The 24,310-nt window shown below is 46.0% G+C and overlaps 1 protein-coding gene across 4 annotated transcripts in view; it reads left to right on the top strand.

Moving 5' to 3' along the window:
- Nucleotides 1-24,310, top strand: part of LOC144138779 (MIF4G domain-containing protein-like) — a 159,345-nt gene that overhangs the window by 113,936 nt on the left and 21,099 nt on the right. Inside the window, exons 1-4 of one of the 4 annotated variants that reach the window (XM_077671242.1) lie at nt 14,761-14,843; nt 18,055-18,106; nt 20,678-20,783; nt 23,290-23,304. In XM_077671242.1, coding sequence (XP_077527368.1) covers nt 20,693-20,783; nt 23,290-23,304 — 106 coding nt within the window. In that variant the 5' untranslated portion in view covers nt 14,761-14,843; nt 18,055-18,106; nt 20,678-20,692. Of the gene's footprint in view, nt 1-14,636; nt 14,844-18,054; nt 18,107-20,677; nt 20,784-23,289; nt 23,305-24,310 lie in introns of those variants that run through there. The other 3 variants (XM_077671240.1, XM_077671243.1, XM_077671241.1) reach the window with 3 other exon arrangements.

Here is a 24,310-nt window from a genome sequence, read left to right as displayed (position 1 = left end):
ATCTCCAAAACGTCAGAGAACGGGAAGCGGCGAGAAAGCGCGCGTATCGGCAGGCAGACCCCGATGCAGTGAGAGCTCGTGAGGCGTCTGCAAAACGCATCAGGCGAGCTCAGCCCCAAGCTGCCGACGCGCGGTTTAAGCGAGACTTTCTAGACGTTACGTTCGGACACAGATGTAGTGGGCGAACTTTCACTGAAGAGTCACGGTTTTACCGATGATTTCCCCTCAGGAGCTTCGCCCACTCATCATCATTCACCCCGTGGATATGCTGTGAATTTTTTTGGGACTCCCACAATTCGGGGTTGCTGGATATTCCGGACTTTCCCGAGGAACCGCCAGTTGTTGTTCCATAGGAGTAATGTATATGAACAACGGATATTTCGGACAAAATAAAGCCAAAAGTTCCATTTCTCGTACAACATTTTCCGCGACACTGCAGAGCCACGTTGCGACTCCAAGACGACACCATTTTGAATACTAACTAGCTTCCGATTGGATTGGAAGGGGATTGACTTCACTCCCGCCGGGGTGGGCAACTTTGATCTTTGGCGACATTTCCAGAGATTGCTGCAGGGGAGAGCAACATATATTGTGCGGGGAGCTAACGGACGACGGGATCGTGCGCAAAGTGACCGCGCTGCCGCAAAGCGACTCCGACGAAGACACTCCCGACTGCCCGCAACCGTCAGCACAAGATTTCTAGTTTGCCAACGCTATGACGTTGTTGCCCAGTGTTTCCGAAGAAAACGTAACGCTGACAGAGACGCTAACAGACGTTCTTACACGGAGGAATAATTTAACGCAAGAAACCAATCGCGACTTCTTTAGTCCTGTTTAAATGAAATAAAGTTCGTTTTGGCGATTCGCGGATTTTTCGGACTGCTATTTTGTTCAGGCTATTGTTCGTTCATTTCCAGGTCCGAACAATCGGTCGGCTACTGTAGTTGTCGTTGCGGGCCATTGGACGCAATGCGATTAAACAAGCGCTTCGGCGTTGCACAGTGCTCCGCCAGGCCCTGCTTTTTTCATTAAAAACATCGTTCTAAGGTATGGGGTGCTCCTTCCAGTTTTATTACCGGCAGAGGAGCCGCATTTAACGCGGCACTCGTACACGCGTGAAATTTTTATGCCATGCGGCTAGGGCAGCGGCGAAGAATAAGTGCGAAACCGTCATCGTGATATCCGCTGATGGTTCCTGGAACGCGGTGCCCGCATAGCTATTTTTGACTAAGCCGCTGTAGTTTTTCGTATCTGCGCACCGTCCAAATACAGGATACCTTCAACAAACCCGTGGACACTGTGGACAACCAGACCCACTAGACAAGCGTACAGCCTTTAGTCACCCATGAGGGTTCTGAATTACTTGCATCTTGAAAGTAGAAAAAACTGCGCGTAATAAAAAACAAAACAGGGTCCCACCTTCCGCACCATTGTCTTGCCTGTGAAGATAAACCATGTCGGCCGTTGTTAAATGAAACCACAGTGCTGGGCAAAGGCCGTGATCGAATCGCCCGAGAGTTGATAGAGGCGTTTTTTATACGCAGGAATGACAAAAATTGTGTTAGCGTGCCATCCGTTGCTTTGTACGGCAATGAATTTGAATTTTTAAAGAGGATGGTGCACTGACAGGAAAAGATAAACGAACTGGCTTCTGTGTGCGCATGTGCCAGAAATGACATATATTCTTCTTCATTGTTTCAATAAAGTTAGTTGTGAGTCTGCGCTTGTCCTGTCTACTTGTCACGGTCCTGTCTTTTACGCGCAGTTTTTTCTACTTTCATGATGCTGCACCAACTAGCCCAACAACATGCTGTACTATACTTGCATCTGATGTCGGACCCCGCGAGTTTTTCCGTTGGTGGTCATTCGGGCGCTGCAAGTGCGTGGGTCAGATAGAGCTTTAGCATAGCGGTTGGCGTATGCTAGGCTACGGCGGGTACCGGGATTCGGGTGTTCATTGGCGCATTCGTTCCAGTGACGAGCGGCCCGCCTCCCCGTGCGCGCATGCACGCTGGGGTCGTCGTACCTGCAGTAGCGTATAGGTTGCATTCACTGGCGAGGCACGCATGCGGGAAACCATGTGAGTGCGCCGTCACTGGTTACGTCGGGCTCCGCGGGATGGCGGTACTTGTTCGTGCTAAGCAGTGAGCACATGATTTGTGTCGGACGTTCAAACTATACCCCACCGAAGGCAAAGTAATGCCTCGATTCCAATATGAGTGCGATTAATAACATCTCTGTTGACACCACCGTTGGGAATCGGGTTGAAACGGCGCAGACGACGCACGCCGGTGTATTTGTTTTTGCTTTTAGCGGCGGACGGGTGCAGTGGCACAAGCCGCGCCATTTCCGTGGACGTTTCCAGTGTTTCCAAACGAAGAAATTGACAGCTGAACTTTTCAGTAAATACCGTATATTAGCGTACCATAGCCGCTATGCTAAAACTCTACATTGTTGGCGATTCCTGGCTTGCCTGTCTTTACGCGAAGCCGTTAAATTCAGATCGTTCCGGTTTAACCGTGCTGTTTTATTAGAAGCAGAACCTGAGCAGAAAACGTGGTGTGCGGTGACAATCGCGGATGCATGGTGGATGGGATCCTGCAACATTTGAGGGGAGAGTAGAGGGAAGCAAACTCTTTGCCTCTGTCTGTCTGAAAAACTTTATTGCTGATATGTACAGGGAAGATGTTTGAGGTGGCCCGGAGGGCGCCACCTCTTTTTGCCGCGTATTACGCCCGGACTAGATTAACAATATTTCGGTAATAACCATTCTTCTGAACATTTATCACATTGCCACTCCTAATTCCCAATCCCCATTTTGCGAAGGGCGGCACACTCGTTAGTTTGGTGGTGGAATAACTGACTCAGTTCATTCAGCATGTTTTGTAGCGTGAGTTACTCTGGCCGAGGTTGAACAGTTTCGCGTTGCTCCTGGAGAGCCGCGCTATGCACGCGTGAGGAGCAGTGACGTCTCACGGGGCACAGCTGGCGCGATTGGATTGGAAATCGTTATAGCAGCAGTAAGCATGGTAATGAGCTAATCCTAGTCGACCAGGAAACCTAAGAATGACCAGCTGAACCTTAGCTCACGCTACGTATATTCTGGCATAGCCGTGCTAAGCCACTGCTATTTTTTTTTTTTCAGATTGTCTCAGGTAGTCAAGAAACTTCCGGGTACACGGAAGTTTCTGTGTACTCCAAGGATTGGCAGTAGCGCGAGAGTACTTAGCCTCGTTATTATGATGGCTCCAAATGAAACGGGAAAACCATTTTCAAACAGTAGTCTTCGATTACCTGCCCTACAGTGCAACTGAATTTCAATTCAGTGTTCGTCTGACTTTGCGTCGGCGCTCCTGTATAAGGCCTGTTTGTGTCATGAAGGCGGCAGCCTGACTGCTCCGTCCGCCGTGTGAATATGGAAGGGATGCAGGCGGACGCTTTCAGACGACACCGGATATGGGCGCATACGATTAGTGATCGTCCGGACGAAGGCGGTGTGCGGGCCAGCGGAGCTGATTAACATTCCGGCGACCTCGCTCGGTGCCTGACCGTCGTCGTTATCAGGCTGCACGCTGTCCGAGGCGAGACTGGGAGTTCTCGCGGGGTTAATTAGCAGGAGATTCTCGCTGTTCACTTCTCCCCGGGGATAGTCTGACGCGGACACAACAGCTTCCGCGTCACTGCTAGGCCATCGGTAATATTTCGCAACGGACATGTCATTAGGAGCTGTCGACACAAAGAAAAAAAATATGGGGGAACGGGCAATAATGGGATGCTTCTGGAAAGCGCAAACTTGTGACGGAGACAACAGCAATGGGACGAGGATCACAGAGTGCTACTATATAACACTAATTTTAAAGCGGAGCTGTCTTGCTCTGCTGTGGCAAAAATGGCGTGCCTCTATCGGGTCGGGTCGACAAATAATCTCAGCCAGTCTCAAATGCTCTGCAGCTCTCTCAGTTTAGTATAAATGGAGGTGGCAGTAGCAGTAGTAAACAGGCTTCCCCTCTGCGGTCAATGCATGACCGTCTATTTCGGAAGACCGTTATACGGAATATGGCTGTAACTTTGAAACTATTTCTCCGATCTTCATTGTAGTGGAATAGCTCTTTTGTTCTATTTTTGGGCACACAGCGAGACACCGAGGAAATATTTATGTTCAGAAATACGTATCTCGAAGCGAAAAAGGCAGTGACGATTGTGCGCAGCGCCTACCCCAATCTTCTCGGTCACGGCGCATATCTGCTGCGTCTCAGGAAGTGATGGCATTATCAACAAACGGACGGCAGAGCGTCGCCGCCGCCGCCGACAATGTTAATTGTTGCAAATTGTGTTTGTGTTTGAACCTCCCGCGCAAATGTTACGTGGTTCGAATGAGCCACCTACGGAGAAGTAGCGTCTGGCACGGGAGTTAGTGAGAGAGATGACGCCGTGGCAGCGCGTGCCGTCTTTCCCCTTGACACCTTCACCACAGGGCTCAGCATACTGCCCTCCCCATCACACTTTCACCGGACTTTTCTCCACTGTTTTATGTGCGGAGTACCTTAGGATCGCACAATGTCCGTCCGCGTCCGTGCGCATAGCATTAACAATCGCAAAAAATCACACAGGCACCGGCAGGATTCGAGCGTGTGTGTGGCAGACCAGACAGAGTTGGCGTCAGTCGTCTTACCCATTGGGCTACGACCGTGAGTCGTAGCCCAATGGGTAAGACGACTGACCGTCCTAATGTCCGTCCGCGTTCATCCTTGCGCACCCACCCCCAAGCGATTTAGGGAATAATCAAGGTGCAACTCACGGCTCAAATCGAATGACGGCCGAGGCGCAAATCGGATGTCACTCGGGGCGCAACTTGAATGTCGTTTCGAGTCCCTGTACTCGGCACCTTCGCCATCATCCACGGAGTGGAGATGCTGCCATTTTTTCTTTGTCTTCGCTCGTTCGGTTACAACTCCGTCGCCGACGCGCAACCACAGTAGCGGTCGCCAAAGTGCTTGCGCGCAAAAATGAAGTTTTAAGTCACATCGTATCAAGAGCTTATCGGGCACTTGCCGCATTCAAGTTTTATCAGCACGTCCACAAAAGGAGTCAATTAAAACCGCGCGAGTCTGACGTAACCCCGCAGCGAGCACCAGAGGTTTTGCGCAAGCTGGCTAAAGTAGAACACAGGTGGGAATGTGTGCGTGCGTAGTCCTAACAATATATAAGATCTTTTTTAAGCACCACCTTCAATTTTAAATACCTGTTCGGCAGTCACCATTATACCATTGCCGCTCTTTGGCCGTTCCCGCCGCGGTGGCTCAGTGGCTAAGGCGTTGTGCTGCTGAGCACGAGGACGCGGGTTCGATTCCCGGCCGCAGCGGCCGCTTTTATGATGGAGGCGAAAAGCGAAAACGACCGCCCGTACGAGATTTCGGCTCACGTTAAAGATTCCCATGTGGTCAAAATTAATCCGGAGCCCTCCACTGCGGTGTGCCTCATCGCCTGCGTTGCGTCGGCGCGTTAAACCCTACAATCAATCAATCTTTGACCGTAATTGAAGCCCTTGCGTCAAGTAAACCTGTCGTCGTCGTGTGTGTGCGTACGTGTGCGCGCGTTTTATAGGCTAGTTGCTGTGGTCCAAAACTGGGCGGATATCTAATAATCACAATAATTTATTACTTGTACATATACAAATACATAATCCAGCCCTCATAAACAAAGGGGGGGAGGGCGTCGCTCGTGTGCGTGGCTGGTTCATGGCACATGTGATAAGGGCATAATTGAAATTTTCCTGTAAGGTAATTTCTGGAGCCTTTTCCGTCTTGCAAACGTGTTAATAAATTTGTTTTGCTGTGCTAAGCCTGCTGCACATTACCTTTTTAACACGAAAGTGTTCTATCCGGGATACACAAATTTGACTGACGTCATATCCGTCACGAAAGTGACGCCAGTACAACGAAGAAAGCGGCCTGTAAAGGTGCAGCCCTACAGACAGGTCTTTGTGCGGGGAAGCGACCTTTAGTACTGAAGAGTACGTTATACTTGGGCCCCGCACGGGGCACCTTGAGCAATCTTGGTGACGGTACTGGCGATACCGCGGACCCCGAGCCCCCAAACATACGCTGGATCCAACCGTGGCAATGTGTTTATAGGTGGAGGGTTAGAAACCACGAACGGTGGCCGTCGGAGCCCAGGTCAAGCTCCGGCGGATGGGCTCCCTGTCTGTTTACCAGGCAGGGAGCTCCGGGACCTCCTCAGCTATCAGGGTAAGGTTGTGGAAGAAAGTACCCCCGTCCCCTGCTTCTATACATGCTGTATGGTATTATCAAACCCCCCCTCCAAACGTGATCGGTCCCTGAAAAGGGGCCGCACCGAAGTATCATTTCCGTCCTTACCAACGACCTCAACCCCAAAGCCAGCCAACTATCCCCGCTTCCTGATCATTCAATCCGTTGAAAAAGAAAAGCCTGTTGCCTCTCTGTCCGTCTTCTTGGTCACAAAGTTCATAGAAGGTATAATAGGAAAATCCTACAAAGCAAAGAAACAGAGAACGGGAGAACTGTTGGTCGAAGTCAATAACCAGCAGCAGGCAACAAATCTCCTGAGCCAGACACGCATTGCAGATCTTGACATCACGGTCACGCCCCACCGAAGCCTTAACAGCTCACAGGGCGTGATCTCAGATCCTGACCTCATGACTGAAACTGAAACCGATCTGCTGGAGGGCCTGAAAAGTCAGGGCGTAACAGCAGTGAGGCGCATAACGATACGCAGAGAAGACAAAGAAATTCCTACTAAACATCTCATCTTAACATTTGATCGATCAACATTACCAGAATTCATTAACGCAGGATACATTCGATGTTCGGTTCGGCCATACATTCCTAACCCCCGCCGCTGCTTTAAGTGCCAGCGGTTCGGGCACAGCACCAACTCTTGCCGCGGCCGTCTGACCTGCGCAAAGTGCTCCCAGCATGATCACCCATCGGACAATTGTCCATCATCAACCCTCACCTGCGCCAACTGCCAGAGACCCCATGCCGCCTACTCTCGAAAATGTGAAAAGTTTGAACTAGAAAAAAAAATCATCAACATCAGTCACTGAAAACATCACCTTCCCAGAGGCGCGAAAGAGGTTCGCCTCTTTCCCCCTGGGGAGGTACGCCGACGCGGCTCGCCGGGGGGCGGAGCGGCGTCTGGTGTCCACAGGGACCCAGTTCAGCGAGTATGATCTGGTCCCTCCCCTGCCCCCCCCTGGGGTGCCTCAGGCATCCCAATCCGTTGCCACGCCGCTTGCTGAGGCAGCAGCGGTTGTGGTGACAACCTCTTCTGTGGGGACCGGTGCCGCTCCCGCCTCTGCCTCCCCGTCCTCCAGTGCATTGGAGGTTGCCGACCGGATGGACACCGGGGGCCCCGCATCGGCTCCTGCCGCGGGGGCCCCGCATCGGCTCCTGCCGCCACCGCCTCTCCCGTGCCACCTCTGGTGCCCCGGACGCCCTCGGCGGTGGCAGCTCAAACGAAGGGCTCCCGAAAGGGGGCCAAGTCCGGGGGGCCTGGTCCGCCGGGCACCCTTCTGGCATCCGACGAGGAGATGGATGTCACGCCGTTCCTGCCTGCTACGCAGCGCAAGGAGCGGCCTCCGATGTCCAAGCCGACAGAAAAGCCTAAAAATCCTAGAATAACAGCCCCGAAAGACGACACATGAACAAACACACACACTCCAGTTATTCTTAAACTTAAATAATGGGAACAGAAAACATCATCCAATGGAACTGCAGAGGCCTCCTTAAAAATCTTGACGATGTATATGAGATTCTGCATGCCAGTCAGCCAAGTATCATGTGTCTCCAGGAAACCCACCTCAATTCTAAACAAACAAATTTCTTAAATAGGTACATGGTATTCAGAAAGGACAGGGTTGGCTGCACACACTCTTCAGGAGGTGTGGCAATTGTCGCCCGGAAATCATTAGCCTGCCATCCTGTCACTTTAAACACTATCCTCGAGGCTGTAGCAATCCGTACTATAATATTTAATAAGTTGGTAACGGTATGCTCCATTTACATTCCTCCTGATTTTGCACTTCTGAGCTCTGATTTCGAGGCGCTGGTCGACCAGCTGCCCGAACCATATATTCTAACAGGCGACCTGAATGCGCACAACTCTCTTTGTGGCTCCACCAGAACGGATGCCCGAGGTCGCCTGATAGAGAAATTCCTTACATCTTCAGGAGCATGCCTTTTCAACAAAAAACAGCCTACATACCATAACTTAGGACACAATACATACTCACATCTTGACTTGGCTATTGGTTCCGCAATTCTCTTTCCATGTCTTGAGTGGGGCGTGGGCACGGACCCATATGGTAGTGACCACTTCCCCACTTCCCTCACTTACATAGGTAAAGGCCCATGCAGTCCATCTTCCCATAACAGGTTTAATGAATCAAAAGCAAACTGGAGTACATTCACAGAAACATCTAAACTACACCACACAACCATAAAACACCTACACGTGGAGGAAGCAGCCCAACTCGTCACGGCACACATACTCGACGCCGCCGAAAAGTCCATGCCCCAGGCCTCCAGTGCGTCCCGCAACCCAAGGAGGCCCTGGTGGAACGAGGACTGTAGGCGGGCGCGAGAGGCCCAGAACAAGGCGTGGGGCGTCCTTCGCCGGTACCCCACGCCAGATAATCTCATTTCCTTTAAACGGGCAAAGGCTCTTGGGAAGCGTGTGCGTCGTGAGGCGAAAAGGGAGAGTTGGCGCACCTTCCTCACTTCCATCAACTCATACGCCGACACTCACAAAGTCTGGACACGAATACGTAACCTGAAAGGAGGACAGACACACAGCCTGCCCCTGGTCAGTACAACAGGGGACACACTAGAAGACCAGGCTAACACACTTGCACAACACTTTCAACACGTTTCCAGCTCTGCACACTACACAAACACTTTCCTAAAACATAAAAATACTTGTGAAAAGAAGTCCCTACATGACACTAACAGGTCAAAATCTGCTTACAATTCTGAATTTACACTCTATGAGTTGAGGGTTGCCCTGAGCACATGTAAACCTTCAGCTCCAGGGGCAGATAAGATTACGTACACCATGATACAACACCTACACCCAGACACTCTTGAAACACTCCTACACCTATACAATAAAATATGGCTTTCGGGGCAGATTCCACACTCTTGGAGGGAGGCCATAGTAGTGGCGTTCCTGAAGGAAGGGAAGGACCCTTCCTCTCCCGCCAGTTATCGTCCCATCGCCCTGACAAGCTGCCTGTGCAAGCTGCTCGAGAAGATGATAATTCGCAGGCTCGTGTACTTCCTTGAGTACAACGGTCTTCTCGAGAGCTGCCAGGCAGGCTTTAGGGTGGGGCGATCCACCAACGGTCATCTTGTTGCGTTGGAATCCTTCATAAAAGATGCATTTGCTCATAAGCAGTTGTGCCTTACGGTATTCTTTGATCTTGAAAAGGCTTACGACACAGCCTGGCGATACGGCATCCTTAGTGACCTGAAGTCCTTTGGTGTGTCAGGTAACATGTTAAATACCATTTCTAGCTACATGTCCACGATGACATTTCGTGTTAAGGTTGGGTCATCCCTGTCCGGGATACATGTGCAGGAAAATGGTGTGCCGCAAGGTGGAGTTTTAAGCTGCACATTGTTTATAGTTAAGATGAACTCCCTCCGAAAGGCATTGCCACCAACCATTTCCTGTTCCATCTATGTAGACGATGTTCAAATATCTTTTAAATCCTGTAACCTGTCAATTTGCGAACGTCAAGTACAGCTCGGTGTTAAGAAGCTTGCTGGATGGGCGGACCTTAACGGTTTTAAACTGAACCCGGGCAAAACTACTTGTGTTCTGTTCTCCCGCAAGCGCGGGCTTAGTGCGGACCCTGAGATTGCTCTTGGCCGTGCATCTATTCCTGTTAAAAGGGAGCACAAGTTTTTAGGTGTCATATTTGATAACAAGCTCACGTTCATACCTCACGTCAAAGCACTGAAACATAAATGCCTAAAAACACTAAACATTCTCAAGGTGCTCTCCCACCAATCCTATGGTGCAGACAAGGAGCTACTTCTCCGGGTCTTTACCGCCTTAGTCGGGTCCCGGTTAGACTACGGCAGCGTCGTGTATGGGTCGGCATCAAAAACCGCACTAAAAATGCTTGACCCAGTACTCCACTTGGGCCTCCGACTTGCGTCGGGTGCGTTCCGCACTAGCCAGGCAAAGAGTCTATACGTTGAATGTAACAAATGGTGCCTTGAGGACCAACGAACGTACATGGACTTGCTCTACGCTTTCAAAATTTCATCGATGAATAACCATCCTTTTAAACCTGTTTTTAATGATGCATCCACATCACTAGTGTTTGTAAATCGACCGTCCGTTCCTGTGCCATTCTCACTTCTCCTTTTCAGACATTTACACATCTTCCTTTACTGATGTTTTACCACCATGGCAGCTTCAACCTGTGTGTTGTGACTTGTCTTTCATAAATATTGATAAAACCAGGGTACCACAAACTGCAATTTTGCAGCACTTCTTCTCCCTGCAGTACAAGTATCAATGTGCAGAGTTTTATAGTGACGCATCAAAAACTGGAACCATAGTGTCTTGCGCTGCTCATGGACCAAACTTTGATGCATGCAGAACCATGAGCACATACACCACAATTTACTCAGCTGAAGCATATGGCATCTTACTCATTGCACAACACATTCTTGAACACAAAATCTCGAAGTCCATCATATATACAGATTCCTTGAGCGTTGTGCGCGCATTGGCATCATACAAGCCATGCAAAAACAGAATTGTCCATATGGTTTTCAACACTATCATGTCTATATATGCCCAAAAACGTGTTCTGGTGTTGTGCTGGGTTCCAGGCCATGCTGGAATTGCTGGCAATGAGGTTGCGGATCAGAAGGCCGCATTTGCTGCAATCAAGAACACAGTAGATATAACCATACTACCACAGAGTGACCTTAAGCCACAAATTCGACAATACCTTCGTAGGAAATGGCAAACACACTGGGACGAACACACAGACAACAAACTACATGTAATAAAGCCACACTTGGGACGGTACACATCTGACTCACACAACAGACACACGGAAGTCGCCTTGGGTAGGCTACGGATAGGGCAAACCCATGCGACGCACTCGTATCTGCTGACGGGATCTTCTAGACCCCAGTGCAGCAGGTGCGGAGAGGCCCTATCCGTAGTGCACATACTAATCACATGCAAGGCACTTCACACAACACGACACAAACACTTCAGAGAACTCTACAGACAGCATATTCCCCTACATCCATCGTTTTTTCTAGGTGACGAAGCCATTGTTTCCGTGAAACGTGTGTTTGAGTATTTGTCAGAAGTCAAGTTTTTAAACCTCATTTCCTATCACGCATCATGAAATCTGGCCCTATACACCAGCCATGCTCATTGTCGTTTTGTGAGTTTACTTTTGTTTTTGCTGATTTTACTTAGTGTTTAAGGTATCACCTCTCATATACGACTATTGTTTTGGCGCTCTTTGCCCCAGTTGGCCTTGCGCCATAAACATCAAACCATCATCACGTTATACTTGGGGTTCGTTTTCGGGTTTTATATTTTAACACGAGAGTATTTTACGCCGGGATACACCTTGATTTCACTGACGTCATATCCGGCACGGAAATGACGCCAGTACACCTTTGCCGAAGCGACCCGCCAGCAGGACGTCGCTCGCCAAGCACACCCACAAGACAGCCGCCGACCCGCAAATCATGCTCAGCTGCAGATTTCGCTGCACATTTCACTTTCGTGTTTTACCGATTCCTATGACAGAGCAATCAACCACAGTTATTTTTCTGCTCCCAAATGCATGTACCCTGTGCAGTCCCCTGTTCTGGACTTGCACAGCTCAGGATAGCACATTTGTTAGTGGACAGACGGCATTGTTCCTTTCAGACACCTGACTGATGGTCGCGTCCGCGCGTTTTCGCAGCTTGCGGGCGGCGGAAATTCGGAGCTTCTGTGTCTGGCACTGTGTTCGTTTAAGCAATTATTGCTATATCCTGCTAATAGCCTTGTGTGTTAAAACTGTGCGCCTTCGAGGGCCGCCAAAAAACAGTCATATTTTTACAGGCCACCGTAACTATTCGCGTGTGCGTAAACACGTGGGTGCGTGCGTGGGCGTATGCTTTGTGGCAGAACCAACTTTATGGGGTATGTACTGTTAAGCTAACGTTACTGACAAACACCTGTCGGCCTGTCCTCTAGCTGCGCGCAGCAAAGCCAACTTATCAGGAAATGCCAGCTGATATGATTTGCGGCAAAGCCAATTTACAGGGAAAGTTAACATCAACGCAAAATCGATTTCGATTGAATGTCCCTGCTTTCACGTATGAAACTTGCACGTTCTTGATTGTGCACCGTATTGTACCGTAAGCGGCCGTGTGGCAAAGCCAAGTTTACAAGAAAAGATGTACTACATACCAAAGCAAAGTGAAGTTTCCCCCCTGAAAATGGAAAGACCATTTCTAGCAATAAATCATAATTTCCGGCTTCATTTCTGACTATAATATTACATTCTAGCAGGAATCGACAGCTTCTAACTAGAAAAATCCTTAGTCTAGCTAGAGACGATTATTTCCAGCTTGAAGCTAGAAATGCAGCCAGAAATTCCAGAATACAGCTAGAAATGAACTCGAAACTGAATTTCTGGCTAGAAATTCTGTCTATTTCTATCTAGAATACTTCTAGCTAGCAGAAATTTCTGGTTTAATAATCCAGCTAGAAGAAAAACATATTCTCATCTGGGTTACCAACCATGTTCCTCTAGTCGTGTACCGGGATCAAAACGTGCCTAGAATTTCGCTGCCCATGATTTTACGCGATACCAGTAATTCTCTTGAGTTTGTCCCCACCTGTTGTAGTTAGCTAGGCAGTATTGACCTCCTTTGCTTTCAATATGTTACGAGTGTACCTCCCACACCTCATAAACAGTGCGCATATGCCTAATTTTGTGTAGTGCTTCTATTAAGGCTTGTTTGAACAGATAGTTGAAGGCCCTCAGGAGTGAATGCATTGAACAAATCGCTGCATGTTATTGACTTGGACTGGCCAGATGATGTATCCGCGCATTACTTCCTTGAACCCTTTCCTCAAAGCTATACCTTGCTGAATAAACTTAAGGTTGATCTTCCAACATTGAAGAGCCTAAAAATGCACAGATTACTAAAAGTGCTATTTACACTAGGGCATACAGGCAGTGTAAACTTGCAATTTCAGGGCAGTTGAAAATCACACATCCCTGCTGTAAAAAGTGCGCTGTAGGATTTTAGGGTGTTATAAAAATACCCTAGTCTGATTTCTTTTGCAGCTTTGACATGTTATGAGGGAAAACAACATGTTGCATGGCAATTGCTTCCTAACCTCCTCTTGCTTCTGAGAAGGCCAAAAATGTATTATAAAGTGAAGAACTTTATTTAAAGCAACGTGCTTTGCTACCATTGGCATGGCAGTGAAACATCGCATGCACTCCCCACTTCTTATGAATACATTTACTTGATTTCAAATAAAACTCTTAGTTATGAGGTGAAGCGCATGTGGTCATTTGTATTTAGTTATGACCTGTATTTTGATGCTTTTGCAGCTGTGAATGCTTTTAAACTTAACTATTTCAGCTCTGATTGGAATTCTTGAGTTCAACCTCGGATGTTGAGTTTAAGGTTGAGAAGGGTCGTGGTTGGTGCCGAGGTTACAAAACCTGCCATATAAATGTGCGCTGTTCTAGTTCTTTTCTGTCCTTTTTTCAACTTTTATTTGGTCTAACAACATTGGTAATCTCCATTGCAAACAATATTTCAGTATGCATTTTAACATTTGAAATGCTGCCCATGCAATGTTACTTTTGTGTGAACAGTTGATGGGGCATGTAGGAGAAAATATTCGCCGTCAGTCCATCCCCAAAGCAACAGAACAAAAAACAAAGGATCGCATAGCTGTGGTGAAGCTGCCTTTGCTCTGCTGCTGACGTTGCAAGGGGATATTTCAAGTCGAAGCGCGGCTTACCACACTTTCCCGTCGCACGCCATCTCGATGGGTCCTCTGACTCCTGTCAATGCTTGTGCCTGTCGTAGACTTTAGTGTGGAGCCAGCAACGGTAGCAAAACGGCTACTGCTCTGCAACAAAATGGATACACGCAGCCAATGCCGCTGCTAATGCAAACAAACGCGACCAATGAGGGGGTTAGAGGGCAAACCACGGTTATTACGGTGCATGGGTTCCGTGCGTATGAAGCTGGAGAAAGGCATGTGCATGGTGTTGAGCTTCAAGTTTGCGAGGGAGTGAAATAATGATTTTGCAGTCTTAACAATTATGCGTTGGATTGAACATCCTAGCTGTTACTCATGTGCATGCCACAAAGACTGTGCAGCACAATATGTGTTCAATGCAATAGTGGAGGTATTTTCTCCGTAACTTAATGTTGCCTCCTTCTATCGTGAAAAAAGTGCAATTATATTTTGAAGCACGCATCGACGAATAGCTTTAAGTTCTTGCTTTCTGACACACATGCACACCAGCACATTCAGATACGCACAGAAGTTAAACGCCTTCTTCCCCTCCTCACTCTGCGCAGACACGACGACTTGGTTCCCCCTTGGCACACCATAGCGGCGGGTGAGCCAAGAAGAAGAAGAAATCGAGCAGCAGCATCACGAGCGGCGCGGCGGCCATGCTGAGCGCAGAGCGCAGCCAGGAGGCGGCGGTGCCCTCGCCGGGGCTCAACATGGAGCACGGCTTCCTCCGCAAGATCGAGGAGAACCAGATCCAGCGACACTACCAGGTGAGCTGCCGCTGCTGCTGCTACTGCCATCACTGCTATCGCTGCTACACCACGACCACATTGGCCAAAAGGGCATTTCATGCGCTTGCCACTGCTGCTGTTTATTTCACTAATACACGCAAAGAATATATAAATTAAGTGACCCCTTGTGCTATCCCCTTTAAGCCGCTTATTATTGCATGGAAAGGTGGAGCCACTTAACATGGGTGTGAGGCTAATCATAATTGCCAGTGTATATCTCAGATGAAACCAACGCAACTGCAGCATTTCTAAAGTGCTGTTAAGCATCCGCAATCATATGTACAAACTCGCCTAAACCACTACTGTGCGTTCTGGAGATTTGGAAAGACCTGTCAGTATGGTGAGGTGACCAGCGAATATGAAACTTAAGTGTCAAATTACAGTCAGCTTGGATGTTCCCCATGCTGGTGTACTCATGTAATTTTGTCGATAATGCTGGCTTGCATTGAAGAAACTGCCTATGCTCTCAACGCTCACGGCGTGTAGTATAGTCGGTAAAGTGACACAACAAAAACAGCAGAACTTCTGGTTAAGGGAATATTGACCACATTTCGGGAATATTCCCAAGGTGTAGTAATTTTCTGTGAACGAAAGAAAGTTGTTAGGTGGATGCCACGTGGTCGCCAAAATTTCCTTTGCTGGGTTATTAGTCCAGGTGTAGTGCCACCTAAACTGTCCTCTGAGGGCGAGATACACTTACGGAATTGCTTAAAAAGCAGAGTCGAGTCACCTGTTTATTTTCTTTGTGGTTGCCCCTACTTGAAGTGTAGTAACAGAAATGCTCTCAGCAGTTACGAAATTGAAAACGGGAAAATAGAAGGAAAGGCATGACAGGTAGCCTGTGCGAGCCAAGTCTGAGCATCGGAGGCAGAGGGTCTTTGTTTTTCTTTTTCATGCAAGTCTCAAAAATGTTTGGTGGAACAAATGTTCCGGGATTATGTCTAGTTATTTCACATTTGCTTCGCTAGGTGAGAGCCTGTCTGTTGTAACGGAATATTTTAACACTGCTGTGTAGGATGTTTTAAAGTGAGAACTGTGGTGATGTACCGCTCAAATAAAAGAAAGTTCTCGGGTTTTTTTTTCCACTGCTTTGTAAGATACTTTAAAGTAAGAACTCTGGCCTGCTGTTGCCTTGATTGCGTATTTCTTACGTCCTTAAAATACCCATGGGTCTGGTTCATTGTGATGCTCCTGAATTAGGAACCACTGCAGTCCTAAAACAAAGTAAGCGAAGAGCAATACCTATAGTACATGCTTTTTGTACACTTTGACATTGAGCAATGCAAGTATCACATTTTGCATTTCATTGTGTCACAGCTTGCATATGTTTTCAAGTCCATGCTTCCTTGTAGTTAAGTTGCCCTTGAAATTATCGTGGTGGAACCTACAACGCCAACTTTTCACATCCAGTCCATTGGGATAGTGACTGTTACTGGTCATGCCATAGCAGCCATCGTGCCAGTTTGTGTGTTATCTCAAATAGCGCTGGAAAACACCAGAGTAGCCTCTAGTACTGAGTTGGAGCAGTGGAAAGTTGGTACAGACTAATTTTTTCAAACAAAAAGCACTACAAATAGTGAGCCTTAGAGCTTGCAGAAAGTTTTCACTTTGAACAGAATGTGGGGGCTTTATTTAACGGACCCTGTAGATAATACGCAACCCTGCGTCATTTCAAAATTTGAGCCTTTGATACCTCACTACATTCCTGTTCAATAGGAAGATTGCCGCTACTTTTACTTCACTTTTGTACGGCTTATGTGGTTTGTAGTTGGTGCAAGCTAAAAAAATTGGGAAGTTGGTATACAGATGCCTTGTCATGTTGGGCTAGAAACCAAAGATGGAACTTTTTAGTTTACTGTGCCAGTATGATTGGCAGGGCATGGCTGTGATTTTTCCTGCTCAATCCTGCTCATAGCATCGCTATGCTGGAATTCCACAAAGTGGCCCCAACCAAACTCTGAAAGCTTTGAACAGCACAGGTGGTTGGAGTTTGGTGGTCTTGAAGTCGGTGGATGAAATTTATTAATGACGTATAACACAGGGTAATTGTCGTATAAAGCAGCGAAATCACTGCATTTTGGTCATAGGGGGATGCACTAAATCTGCTGTGCTTATCGAGCTACTGCTGATTTGCTATTGATTTATTTCGACTTTCCGTGACTACTGTTCTATGGTGGTCTTTGAAGTGGTCTTTGTTTTGAATGTGGTCCTAATGGTCTCCTTAAAAAGCCCTTTTTGTAGTTTTCTTTGTGATAATTGAATTTAATCACTGAACTGAAAGCTTGCAAGTATTCAGGTGAAGCTACAGCACCTGTAGGCTGACATGGCTCGACAGTACAAATGGTAACTCGAGAATGGGGAAGACATTTGCACGACAAGTGTTGGGCATCATTTGGAGTGCATGGATGTGATGCTGCTTTATTTGGAATGGAATAGTGTGAGAAGAACAGAAGTGGACCTACAGTGCCAACTTGAGGGAAACTGGGAGGGGGGAATGGGGCGGCAGGTAGCATGGAGTGTGGCAAGGAGGGGGGAATAAATGCTCTGTAGGCTTAAGCACTACTTTAGAGGGTGCTTGTGGGGCTGATGACCCACATCATCTCGTCTGAGTCCACCACTGTTGTTGTAAACGCTATATTCAGAAAAGGACAGAAGAAGTAGTGAGAGTTGCGAGTGGTGGGCGGCCTTTCTACTCCGGTAGATTACGCATCGCTTTCACTTTCACCTGAGGGAGGATGGTTTGATGGTCTCCAAGCTGGCAACTGCTTAACTCACTCTCCCATCGCTTGATCGGTAGCAGAGTAAGTCTGCTATTGCGGACAGGAATAAAAGTTAAGCAGTAAGAAACGCGACACCAATTCCTTACAAAAGGCTGATCAGTATGGCCAATTTGAGTTACCCTTCTTTCCACCTAGTTTTGTTTTGTTTCGTTGATGACAGAGGAACAGCACCGCATCACGAACACAACCAACACAGCAATTTTACTAGCTGTACCACATCACACTTCTACTTTTGCAACAAATTCGTATGGAGTTTCACACCCTAGTGTTTTACTGACTTGTTGTTTTCAAAGACAAAGCAAAGCAACAGGGCCACAACATGCTTGATCCTTGGTTTCAAAAATAGATGTACCCTTGGTTTTTGAATTTCGGAATTGGAATTTTGCTTCATTTTGCCCATTTTGTTTCAGGGCACTCAGAAGCTATTGTTGCAGCGCATGGCCATTTGTGACTGCTGTAAATGTGAGTGTCGCTGCGCTGTTAGGTTACCTGTCCGCTGAAAAGGGACTGCTTTGCTTTAGTGGTGGGAACATAATTAATATGCAATGGCCATATAAAAACTAAAATAGTGCTTTACTACATGTGACACAATCGCTTCCAGAGCACAATGAGTCATGTAGACCGGTGCCACACTTATCCCCACTGGTTTATCACTCAAAGGTCAGCTTACCGCTGTTCCATTTTACATTACAAAGGCTGGTCCGCAAACAGCTAGCTAACAGCTGTGAACTTCAGTTCTGCACGGGACACGTGCTCGAGATTGCCAAGCATGTGTTTCAGGCTGCTGTCTGGGTGCCCCTCGTACACCTGTCATTTAATGACTGGCTCATAGTTGCAGCAAGCAATATCTAAAGTTTTGTCGAGATTTCGTAAGTAAAGGTTTTTTTTGTGTTATCGCAGTAATTGCCGTTGTCTCGCCGTAGCGAAAATTTTAGCATCAGGCTTAAAACTTTGTCTTGTTTAGCTTTGATCTCTATTGTGCTGGGAGCTCTGGCACTTAGCACACAGAAAATGCTTGTTGCGTGTAAGTTTGGATTGGTTTGTGAAGTAAATTCACTTGTATTTTTGGGGATGTATTTATAGAATATTAGCTGTTAGCTTGCCACATATTTTGTTGAAATATTCCATGGGCTAGGAATACTGCAGGAGTACAGTTGATTCTGCTAGTACACCAAAATTTAGTGAGTGTATCCTAACAGCCACATAACAACTGGCACTGAAGTGACTGAATTGTAATCAAATACAGTCTGGTGTGTTCTTTTACTACTCAATGTTAGTGTTGTGCAAGCAGCGCGTGCAGCTTACAGTTCTTAGCACCAAACTAAAAGCAAGAGCTCCAACAATGCGAAGAGCATGACCCAACAGAGGGATAAAAAGTTAAGGGCTTCACAAAGCCAAGTGATGGTGTCGTAATGCTGATTCTCTTGTTGACAAAGCAGTGCCCACACCTGCATGAAAGATATTCGCATCTGCATAAACGCACTAATTTGAAGATGTTATTGGAATTATGAGAGGGGTAACAATATTTTTCTATTTTTTTGTTTAGTTGATTAATTCCAAAACCTACTTTATAAAAATGAAAACAAAACCACTTCATCTTAGTACTTTAGACTGATGCTGTCGTTTTAACAGACATATTTTTTGAACACTCCTCTAGTCTTCAAATGTGTTACCATGCCCTGATGCGCTGTGGTTTCATGTGAAGTGGCTTAAGGAATTAAACTGAGTTGCCGTTATGTTTTTGCAAAGTTTTTGTCACCACAAGTTGGAATTCCATTCTTAGCCTCCATATAAGTTGGGCCTATCACATTTGCTGTTCTAGTGAATCAGTTGTAAGACGAAAGCATTTTGAGCAGCACGAGACAAAAAATCTTCCACTAGCTATTGGTGCTTTAATTGACAAAATCTATGAGTTGTGCGGCATCCTCATATAACTAAAAAAGCTTTGCAGAGTTCAGTACATGGGGAGAGCACATAGGTGCTTGTGATGAGAGAAGGTGCACCCCCGTGAAAATGGAAATACCATTTCTAGCTAGAAGTAGATTCATTTCTTACTGCATTTATAGATTCTAGCTGGAATCAACCGCTTCTAACTAGAAACATTTTTAGTCTAGCTAGAAACGGTTATTTTCAGCCGGGAGTTTTTTTCTTCCAGCTGGGTTGGGAAATGTTAGCTGGAAGTAATAGCTGCCAGCCGGCATAAAATCTCAATCCAGTAAAACTGAGCTAGAAACTGAATTTTATCTATAAATCCTGCCTATTTCTAGCTAGAATAAATGTTTGTTCAGTAATCTAACTAGAAAAAGTATTATTTTCGCCTAGGGTACGCCGCCCACAGAAACGCCGATTCTAGGGAAGTGGTGGCAGGAAGGGTAGCCATATGCCTGTCGAAGTAGCTCATGCCGTGTCTTGTAACACAGATTATTAGCTTCTCAGTATATGAGTTCGGAGTGTGTGAAAACTGGTAATGAATAAAAATGGAGAGAGGAAGCGGAAGAAATGCGTTTATTAGAAATTCTTCTCATGTCAATACACCATTGTCATGGCGTCCTTTGCCTTTGTTGGCCTTATTCCAATAAACCCAAAATTATCAGATGAAGGCAAAACGGATTCAGCCACACTGTAGCAGCAAAGAAGTCTGGTAAATGTCGCCAGGGGAAGGCCTGATGTATTTGCCTTCACAGCCAAGAGGCCACTTGAAGGCCCTGGGAATTTTTTTTTCATGAAGTAGTTACGAGAATACAGTTCAGACGCAATTTTGAAAATATTTCTGATATCTACCAGGTGATAGATTTGTGTATTACTAAAGCAGAATACAACATATGTGACAAATAAGAAAACAACCTATTTAGTTTCCTCAAGCCTAGCTACAGGAATATCGTGTGTTCTGGCTATGCGCTGATGTGGCAGTGAATGCAGTTCATGATTTAGGAAAAGCTGCTTCTGCGGTGCCCTTTGTATTGTCAGTGTTTCGCGATGGTAGGAGGGACACTAATCCCCTGTGTTCGGTTCCCCCATCCTCCTTGTGAACAGTTTAAAGAGGACGCGATGAAGCGAACCGAGACTGCCAAGCTGGCACGCCGAGTCGGCCTGCCCAACAAATCGACCAAGCCGACCATCGAGATTTACAGGCCTCCCGGTGAGTTGATGCCGGGCTTCACATGCGCACAATCAACACCTGATCATGCTCGCTTACCTTTTTTTCTCTTCCCACGGTTCGCTGGTTGGGGTGTTCTTGTTTCATCTCACACAGTGCATGTGGTTTTTTGTTTGAGCGTACCGTGACTTGTTAGTGAAATTGCTGTTACTGTGTCTGAAGACTCCCGTATTTTTAACTAGTTTGTGCGAAGGTTCATGATGATGCCCAGTGGTGGGAGGGGGCGACGGTCCGACATTAGGCCTAGCATCACACTTGAAAGTCTAACGTAATTAACTGGTATGCGCAGCTCGACTTGCAGCGAGTGCCATATTGCTTAGCATTTTGTGGCAAATTGTGTGCTATTATTTTGTAACTACCAAGAAGTTACAGTTGAAACATGCTGAAGCAGTATTATATGTGACCGTGAACACCTTCAACTGGGCACCTTGCTGCCGTAGCACAAACTCAACTGCCTCACAGTCTCCTAAGCTGCAACTCCACTTGGTTTCTTAAAGCAGAACGTTGGACAAGCTGGTTTCTAACTAAGGATTTCACGACACTAGCGCACATTACACAGGACGAAGATAGAGTACGTTTCATCCTTTCTTCAGCTTCGTCCAGTGTAAGGTTCGCAGCACCATGAATCACACTTGGTCTGCCTAATGGAGTCACCCTTGAAGTGTTTATCGTGGAGAGTTGAGAAGTGCTGATTTCATGGCATTGAATAAGGGCTATTGTGCCCTTAATAAGTGTTTGTTGCTTTGCTCGCAATTTCTAGTTCTTATAAAGTTTTCATATCGAAGCAGGTCTACAGTTTTGATGTCTGCACAACTACAGCACAAATAAAGTTTCAATGTCTGTGACAAATGTAGTTAGATGAAATTTTGATTGTGTATGATGTAAGTACAATTATGACCAGCCACAAAAGTACATTGTGTGGCAAATGGAATGTTTGGAACATAGTGATTCATCAAGAACTTTAGCTACTGGCACAGGGTTTGTGTGGATGACGGGCTATATGTAGGCCCTCCAACTGCTTTGGGAACAGGTCAAATGGCTGTGTGCATTGCATAACCATATCTTCAAAATGTATTTTTGGTTTGTTTCAAGTGATTAGTTCACTCGTGCACTTTAATACACATACGCACCTTTCCTTTTTGTATACAGTTTATGAAAGCTCGTTGTAGGGCTTGCAGGAAGTGTACACTTGAGCTGCAAATAAGTTTTTCCATTCTTAGCTGCATTCAAAGCAGGATGCCTTGCTTGTTGCCGTTTAATTGAATGTTGTTACTACGCAGTTTTCATGTCAGAATCTGGAATTAAAGCTAAAATGACATTAGAGCTAAATTACAGGTAAAATAACGAAGCTCTGAAGCAACCAGGCTTTCACGACACGTAGTTTGCCATTTTGTAAAGAAAAATCTTAATTAGTGCTTGTGTTTCAGGGCTGTTTGCTAATGTTGATTTCTTTAAGTCGTATTGTAGCTGAGCAACACTTTATATTACCTTTTTATTGGCCTATTATTTGTTCAGCTATAGGAGTTGAAGTGGATATGCACTTGTACTTTTTTTTTCACCTGAACCTGCTGTGTTAAATTGAATCTGTTCGTTATCCAGTGTTTGCTTGACATTGGAAACACCTGCCTTTACTATATTGTAACGTGGCCAAAGACGACGCGGTTGTCTTCAAGGAAAAGAAGTTTATTGGAGCGAACTTGTGCTCCCCTAACAACTCAAAAGAATACAGTGGTGGCGAAGCAGCGGTCAACAGAGTGACTTGCACAGGCGAGTGTCGTCGAATCGAATGCCGCGCCGTCTGCTCTGCAGGCTTTTATCTTTCGGCGCAAGTGTTTCTGGAACCGTCGATTCACATCCAGAACATTGTAGATCACAGAAGATTATACTGGGCTAGCGACGTTAGGGCGAAACAGTCTGCTTATCTGAATGTGTGACCCTTGAGGCATGAAAATAAAGAATGGAATACGGGCTTTGCTTGGAACGCAGATTACACAGGCGGGCGTGGCCCGGGAGTAAAAACAAACAATAAATAAACAAACCCATACATGGTTCGCGGCAATATCATGCTATTTTCATGGGTTACTGACTGACACAAAATAATAAAAAAAGCTCATATAACCTCGGGTTGGTGTTGGGGCAAAAAATGCAGTGGCAATTAGTTATCTGAAACCAGTGGCTCATGGGGGTAATGAGAATTGTGGCAATAATACCAGTGCCCTTTTATTGGTCTAAAAAGATCTTCATATCACCTTTTTTCTTAGCCATAGTGTTTAACTGAAATGGGTTCAAGCCAGTGACACTGCACTGTGGTAAGACATTGAGGTGCGTGCTGTGTAGCGTGTCCTGTCATGCCTCTGTTAAACTTACTGGTGGCAGCCTCTAGACCATGAGTATTTTTTGTTTTCTTTTTTTTCCTCCTCTGTCCTTGGTGACTGGCTGCACTTCTCTCTCTGGATGGGTTTCTAACCTTTGGGTTGTGGAACCTCAGGCGTGAGGGTTTCTGGTGAGACATTTTCTTTCTCCTGTCTTTCTCTTCACTAACAATCGGTTATTGCATGAGAGCTATACATATCGTGGCAGTGTGCTTAGAGAGATATCTGTCGTTTCATCTGTTTTTCTTCCTTATTATATAGTCACAGTGCAACTTTTCAGCTAGGCTTAGAAGGCATTTGACTCTTTTTAAATGGAGCATATATAGTGCTACCATTACTGTTGGACAGTGTTTACAATGATGTGGCAAATTTCTGTGTGATTCAAATGTAACTTCTTTTTGTAAAGCATAAAAATTTGGTAGACTAAATGCAAGGATATGACTGCTTATGCTGCCAAGGTTAAACCATTGCACGATCTTACCCTTGGTGAAACAGAATTAATTTGGTTTTGTTAGTGTACAACTGAGTGACCCAACACAGTTGCACCACAATTTACAGTATTCTAGTGCAGTGTATGTATAATAATTTGTATTGAAAACCTCACTTTTTTGGCTGTTATATATGAACGACGTGAAAAGTATTTTTTATACACACGAGGCTCGTATACAGTTGCACCATGATCAGTATTCTAGTGTACTGTATGTACAATAATTTTTATTGAAAAGCTCACTTTTTTGGCTGTTATATATGAACGACGTGAAAAGTATTTTTTATATACACGAGGCTGATATATAAGTCCCGAGATGAGTCGCAATTAAAAACACCAAGATGTTTTGCTGATTTTAAATATTTAACAGGGTTACACTCACACAACAAGTGATTGTGTTTTAACTACTAGCAATGAGTGCACAGAGACCGTCTTTTGGAAGACTATGATATGAAGTAGGCTAAGTGAATCATCAACATCAATTAGGTTAGCTCTTAACCAATCTGTTTCCTTGAATGAGCTTGCAGAGATTTATTGCATAACAGAACAGTTTAAGACGCAGGAAACAAAAGGTAGATCATCCTCATATATTGAAATAAGTGAGATAAGCGTGTGCTTTTGTAAAAAAAATTGATGTGCAAATAAATAGA

The sequence above is a fragment of the Haemaphysalis longicornis genome, unplaced genomic scaffold (genome assembly GCF_048455015.1).
Source record: "Haemaphysalis longicornis isolate Haplotype H1 unplaced genomic scaffold, Haemaphysalis longicornis Haplotype H1 scaffold_5, whole genome shotgun sequence".
Classification (NCBI taxonomy): domain Eukaryota; kingdom Metazoa; phylum Arthropoda; class Arachnida; order Ixodida; family Ixodidae; genus Haemaphysalis; species Haemaphysalis longicornis.
The sequence above is the reverse complement of the archived record's forward strand: the minus strand, read 5'-3'. Positions and strand labels throughout refer to the sequence as shown.